The sequence below is a fragment of the Dasypus novemcinctus genome, chromosome 6 (genome assembly GCF_030445035.2).
Source record: "Dasypus novemcinctus isolate mDasNov1 chromosome 6, mDasNov1.1.hap2, whole genome shotgun sequence".
Taxonomy (NCBI): domain Eukaryota; kingdom Metazoa; phylum Chordata; class Mammalia; order Cingulata; family Dasypodidae; genus Dasypus; species Dasypus novemcinctus.
The window spans coordinates 12,891,419-12,898,079 of record NC_080678.1 but is presented as its reverse complement, the minus strand read 5'-3'; the positions used below and the strand labels follow the sequence as shown (position 1 = coordinate 12,898,079).

Sequence of the window (6,661 nt, the reverse complement as noted above, 5' to 3'; positions counted from 1 at the left end):
CATCAATCCCCTGGGAGGGCCCAATGATAAGATCCCTAGAGAATATCCAGGGGTTCTCCAGGGTTCTGAATGAAATCTCATCCTGAATGGGGTTCTCTCAAGTTCTCCCAGCAGCCATCCTGGGGGTACCAATGTCCATGTGGGCGTCTTGCCAGGTGTCAGATCCATCTATTGACTCCCTATTTTACTAGCCTGACTCAGTATCCTATAAACCTAGGGAGATTATACCTAAGCTAAACAAAATTGAAACCATATATATAGTTTACACAAGAGAAGTTCTTGTTTCTTCCTTCTTCCACAGGAAGCTAAAACCTCTTTGTGAATAATCTTAAAAACATGACTGCCAAGTTCTAGAATATAATTGTTTAATTTGTTGAATCATAATTTAGAGAAATCTTTCCATAGCTTTTAAAGACTTTTTCTTTACTTACTGAAATTTAGCCATTGGATTAATACTGTCATTCAAAAACTATTAAAATTTAATTGGGGGAATTGGATTTGGCCCAACGGACAGGGTGACCGCCTACCACATGGGAGGTCCAAGGTTCAAACCCAGGGCCTCTTGACCGTGTGATGAGATGGCCCACGCACAGGACTGATGTGCACAAGGGGTGCCCTGCCACACAGGGGTGTCCCTGCGTAGTGGAGCCCCACGCGCAAGGGGTGTGCCCTATAAGGAGAGACACCCAGTGCGAAAAAAGTGCAGCCTGCCCAGGAATGGCGCCACACACACGGAGAGATGACGCAACAAAAAAGAGACACAGATTCCGGGTGCCGCTGACAAGAATACAAGTGGACACAGAAGAACACACAGCGAATGGACAGAGAACAAACAACTGGGGGGGAGGCAGGGAAGGGGAGAGAGAAAAACAAACAAATAAATAAATCTTTAAAAAAATAATAACATATCTATTTTTTTTTTAATTTTAATTGGTAGGGAAGCAGATGTGGCTCAACCGATTGGGCTCCCATCTACCATATGGGAGGCCCTGGGTTCGAGTCCCAGGGCCTCCTTGTGAAGTCAAGCTGGCCCGCACCCGTGGAGAGCTGATGGCCCACACCTGCCAAGAGCTGACGGCCTGTGCCCACCAAGAACCAGCGCAGCAAGATGACACCACCAAGGGAGACAAGCAGACACAGAAGAATGCGCAGCAAATGGACACACAGCAGACAGAAAGCAAGCGGCAAGGGGGGAAGGATAAATAAATAAAAAATAAATCTTTTTAAAAAATTTAATTGGGAAATTACAGGACAGATTATGCAAAACAAGGTTTATTCTGTAATATCCCCTCTGTTCCTATTTTAATTTCCAGACAGAATTCTAGGCTAAACTGACATCTCCCCTATCTTTCCACACCCAGGCCATCCCATTAGTTCCCTACACCAGTTTTACTGGAATTCGGTCAAGGTTAGGAGAAGACCCTGGGGGCATGATAGGCTAAAGAAAGAATGCGGGAGAATTCAGGATAAGTTTTTTAGTTTCTTTCCTCTAACTAGTTTCTTTAGTCATATTTTATACTGACTTTTTATCCTGTTTGGCTTTTCTAATTTGGGTTTCCTGAGTATTCATTTACCTATATAAGCACCCGTTTAATTTTTAGCAATTTGAATAGAGCTCTTTTAAGAATTTCCATTTGTTAATTTAATATTACCATCCAGAGGTATGAAAATATACACTGCACTGAACAAACAGACAAATGCAGAAGAGCTAAGGCACACCCACAGAAACCTAAACCCACCGGTTTGACTCACAATTCTCCCTCCCTTGGTCCGGCTGTCTCCCGCTCTCCACCTTCTCACATCTCTGTTTTTACTGCTCTTAAGATCTCTTCTGGAATTAGTGTTGCCTGTAATAAGCACGCTTGTTCTTGGAAACACTTCTATTAGTAACCACAACCAGTTAGGAATACTTGAGCCATATAAATGCCATTAAGCACTAATTTAACAGGTTAGATGGACAGACCTTTAACACATACATTCTGGTTACTACTCTTCAGGAGTACACTTAGGCTCAAAGTTCAGGAGTAAGTGATTAATTCAAAACGGAAAGTTGGTTTTAATACCTTGATAAAATTCTAATCAAAATGAAATGTGACTAAAACAAAACATTGTCAAAATAACATCCCATTTAAACTCTTCTACAGTTTACACAAATATTATGATTTTGGCTTTGTAATATATTTTTAACTGAATGCTTACAAAAGTGGCTATCATTTTTTTTCAATTAAGAGTTATCTGGTTTGAAGTTACTCAACTTTAACAACACCGATTTTGTTAATGTGGCTATCTGGATCTAACTAGAATTAACATGGAAACAAAATAGAGAACATTAAAGTTGCTAAGTTTTTCCACTTCTCCAGTAGTTTAATTCTATTAGCTCCACTAGCCCACAAGCGCACCAAACAGGTGGCAAGGGGTTCACGGAGTTGCTGCCAGAATGTTTTCTCTTAGTTAACTGCTCTGGCAGCATGCACTCTACTCCCATCGGTGTCTGCGGGGCACCCCCACATTCACACAGAGTTCCACAATGGCCAAGCAAGTGGGCAACCCCATATTCTCTCGGCAGTCCCCACTCCCCCAGGAGGGCAGCCACCCTTCCCCACATGGACGTTACAGGCCAGCCTGGGGTTTCCCCATGGAGTTTCCTTTCCCTGAGCCCGTGCCTGCTGCTGCCAGTGGTCCTTTGGTCTCCTGGCTGGATCGCCAATTGTTACAACCCAACTCCTGAAGGGTGCAAGTTGCTGAGGCCACAAGACCAAAGAACACACCTGGCATTTAGTCAAGCATAAGCTTTATTGGGACTTATGGATAGGACAGAATCTTTGACAGTGGCTTGTCAAAGAATGAATGAAGTCAGGACTCTGCAAGGAGATAAGAAAATGAGGGGTTCTATACAAGGAGTTTTAGAAGGACATTCCACAGGGTATGAGAGCAGAGTTCCTGCTAAGGTCAAGGAAAGTGTACACATGGGGTGTGGGCGGGACATGTTTTCACCAAGTCGGGTTTACCGAGGATGTTTACTGCTTTGGGAAGATTATAGGTTCTGATACTAACCATACATTCCCTCTCCTCTGGGGAGGGTTAAACTTTAACTTATGCCTAGGTCATACAAGCGGCTACCTGGGAAGGGGGCCTGTCCCCACACCTCTCCAGACACATGGGGCTCATCAGGTGTCTGGCATTTAGTTGGTACTCAAACATTTTTTCAAATAAATGCACCGACTAAAAAGCCCCGTGGGACCAGGGACCATGCCGGTCCTGTTCCCCATGGATTTTGGCCCAAGACCAGGGTCTGGCTGGGGGAGCGCTCAAATGCGCAGTCAGCGGCATTGGTGCTTACTCGAGGCACTTGACTGCACACACTGAAATGCCCTGGAAAGCTTTTTTCTTCTTCTGAGGTACCAGGGTTGGGGATTGAAACCTGGACCTCGTGTATGGGAAACGGGTCATCAACACTGAGTTACAACAGCTACCCTGAGCTAGTTTTTGTCATTTGCTGGTTTTTTTGTTTCTAGAGGGTACCAGAGATAGAACCTGGGACCTCGTATATGGGAAGCAGGCACTCAACCAGTAGCTACATCCATTCCCCACTGGGGAGATTTAAACATGCAGATGCCCAGGCTCCACCCCAAGATTCCGGGTCACTGATTTAAAGATGTGGTCTACACAATGAGGATCACTTTAAAACACCCTTACGTGAGCAGAAATGCAGCCAGCCTTGATCTAAACCGTGAGTGGCCCCCACCTGGAAGGGAACAGTTGACCTGCCCCTCCCCCAACACCAAATCCCTTTTTCTTTTCCCCAGCACATCTCCAAATTGGGAACTTTAAATTCCTAGTGCTTAATTCTGGGTAAATAAAACTTCAGTTTACTTATAGGTGGAATTAAGAACAGAGATGAGGTGTCTTAGAAACTCAAAATACAAAAAAATCAAGTCATCATAGGGAGAAGGAATGACTAATTGCAAAAGAGCATCTGGGTGACAATCCTTTGGGTGCACCTAGCCCAGCCTGTGCATCTGGTCACCCTGTGGTCTCTGGGTTCTCTCCCACCTCCCCTTCAGACCTACCCATTCTACACCCTCCCTCCCTCCTCAGCCATCACCTTATCTAGAGGGTTCCTCCCGAGGACTCCTCCAAGTGCCTGGGAAGGCAGGCAAGGGGAGGTTAGCAACTCATTTACTGAGCTTCTACTAATGCCAGGTGGCATCCCAGGACTTAGCCTGCACCACGCCTTTGAAGGTCATATCATCCCACCTCCCTGGATAAGCAGGTGAGGCTCTGAGACGCAGCAAAGTGTAATATTCTAGAGCTAGTAGGTGGTGAGACCAAGCTTCCACGCCAGGGGCATGGGGGAGTCCCCATTATCAGGCTCTCCCCCTTACTTCATCCCCGTGAGAGTGTAAATGGGAGCAAGCAACACCTCACCCACTGTGCTTACCACTGTGCACAGATCTGATGCCCCAGTGTGGCTGACAGACCGAAGAGTGTGTAAGAAGTGAGAAGCCTCCAGCAGGCAGGCTTCCTAATGCAGCAGGCCCACTCTTACTGGCCCTCAATGAATTCAGCAGCAAGTCTTTTGATCTGCCCAATTCACCTAGTCTTTGGAGCTTCAAGTTGCTCCCATGAGTGAGAATGCATATTGGAAATTTTAATTGTTGGAAATGCACTCTCAGGTATAACCCTCCTTCCCCCCCCCCACGTCAGAATCAATTTTAATAAAGACTCCTAAGACCCCTGTTCTCAACCTTGACTCACATTGGAATCACCTGGGGAAAAACATACTGATGCGTGTGTGCACCCCAGATATTCCAGTCCCAATGATAATAATGTGCAGCCAAAGGACCAGAATAAGGACAATTGGCTGGAAAATAATGCCAAATGGCACTGGGGCCAGCATGGTTCACTCCAGGGTTTGAAAACTGGTAGAACTCTGAACGTCTTTAAGACAGGCCTCACACCCCGGTTGTACCATCTTATGCATAGTTAGACCTGCCCAGCCCCTGCAGGGATTTCACCCGGACACCCCCATGCAGACCAGTAAGAATTTCAGTTGGTGTGAAGAGATCTTCAGAATCCACTCACATGTTTAAACTTAGCCTCGTTTAGAGGCAAACACTGCTCAAGGGACCAAAGACCCAACTCCCATACTGCTAAGGGCACAACCAGGGAGGGGGGGGAAGGGGCGCAGTTTGGCTCTAAATTCCTTTCCTTTTACCCAGCAATCTTCCTTTAGGGATTTACTCCACAGAAACATACAACTGTGCAAAGATAGAAACATAAGGTGGTCAACACAAGCTTTGTTTAAAGAGTGAGAGATGAAATGACTCAAATGATCCTGATATGAGATGAAATTATAATATATTTACTTATAATGAAACACCATTCATTTAAGAATGAGATAGCTTTATCATTCCCAATATAGAAAAACATTCACAATTTTCTGTTCCACTAAAAAAACAGAAGTTGCAAAACACCAACTGTATTTAAGTATATTTTCATAAAAATGATAAATATTAGTATATGTACAGGGAAGAGAGTTATTTTAAAAGGGAAGAAGGGAGGATTATAAGGTACTTCTGTTTTCTAGGTTTATTTTCCTTTTAAAGTTCTATTTTTCTAGAGGTTACCAAAGAAAACTGAAATGCTCTTTGAGAACACATGGAATAAAACAAGGTAAGAAAATGCTCAGAGTTTTCAAATGTTAGATAATCAATTCTGCAGTAATAGTACACTAGTAAAGTCAACAGACATTATTAATATAAGCTTTATTTTAAAGAAACATCAGAAATGAACATTTTTACAAATTATAATCAAACATAAAACATCGGAAATGAACATTTTTACAAATTATAATCAAACTAATGACATCCATAGAATACATCCTGATATTGGCCAATATTGAGTTAAATTTACTTAACTCTAGTATTTTCACATGTGCTTAGCCTTTAATCCTTCCTAAAATTCAAAGATTTTAATTATTCAACTTTAGTAGTGTTAAGGAGATCTTCTATATAATAGCCCAGAGATATTTTTTCCAAATATGAAACATTATACCAGCAAGGAAATTATCAAAATGTATATACTAAAGGGTTGATTAAAGGCTGTCTATAAAGATAGACACATTTCATCTTAGAAAGACACACACACAAACCACAATCAAATATATGATCTCCACTACATCTTTCTTAAAGTTATATTACACACCAAACTGCAGGCTCATAAATTTATTCTATTACATATGAACTGAAAAAAATACATAATACTACTAATAAAAAAAAAACTAAGTCCTTGAAAACATGCAGGAGTGGAATGTATCTGCCTTAAGAGCAGAAGCTTAATAGGCCATCACCGACCACCTGGCTCCAGCTGGCTCCCAGGCGCCACTGATCAGCTACGCTGCTCAGAAAGACAGGATGGTCTTGTTAATGATCTCAACTGACTCCTGAATCTCATCCTCCTTGATGACAAGCGGCGGTGCGAACCTGATAATGTCACCATGGGTTGGCTTGGCCAAAAGTCCATTATCTCGAAGTCGCAGGCATACCTTCCAAGCATCATAATCTGAAAAGAAACCGTCAAACACATGTATGCTGATCAAAAGGTAAATGCATAAACATTCCCTTGCAATATGCTTGGGCAAAGTGAAGCCTAGCAAAAT

The 6,661-nt window shown here is 43.0% G+C and overlaps 1 protein-coding gene across 1 annotated transcript in view; it reads right to left on the bottom strand.

Moving 5' to 3' along the window:
* Window positions 1-5,749: 5,749 nt before the first annotated feature.
* Window positions 5,750-6,661, bottom strand: part of OAT (ornithine aminotransferase) — a 31,953-nt gene continuing 31,041 nt past the window's right edge. Inside the window, exon 10 of the mRNA XM_004446650.5 lies at window positions 5,750-6,564. Coding sequence (XP_004446707.1) covers window positions 6,404-6,564 — 161 coding nt within the window. The 3' untranslated portion in view covers window positions 5,750-6,403. The remainder of the gene's footprint in view (window positions 6,565-6,661) is intronic.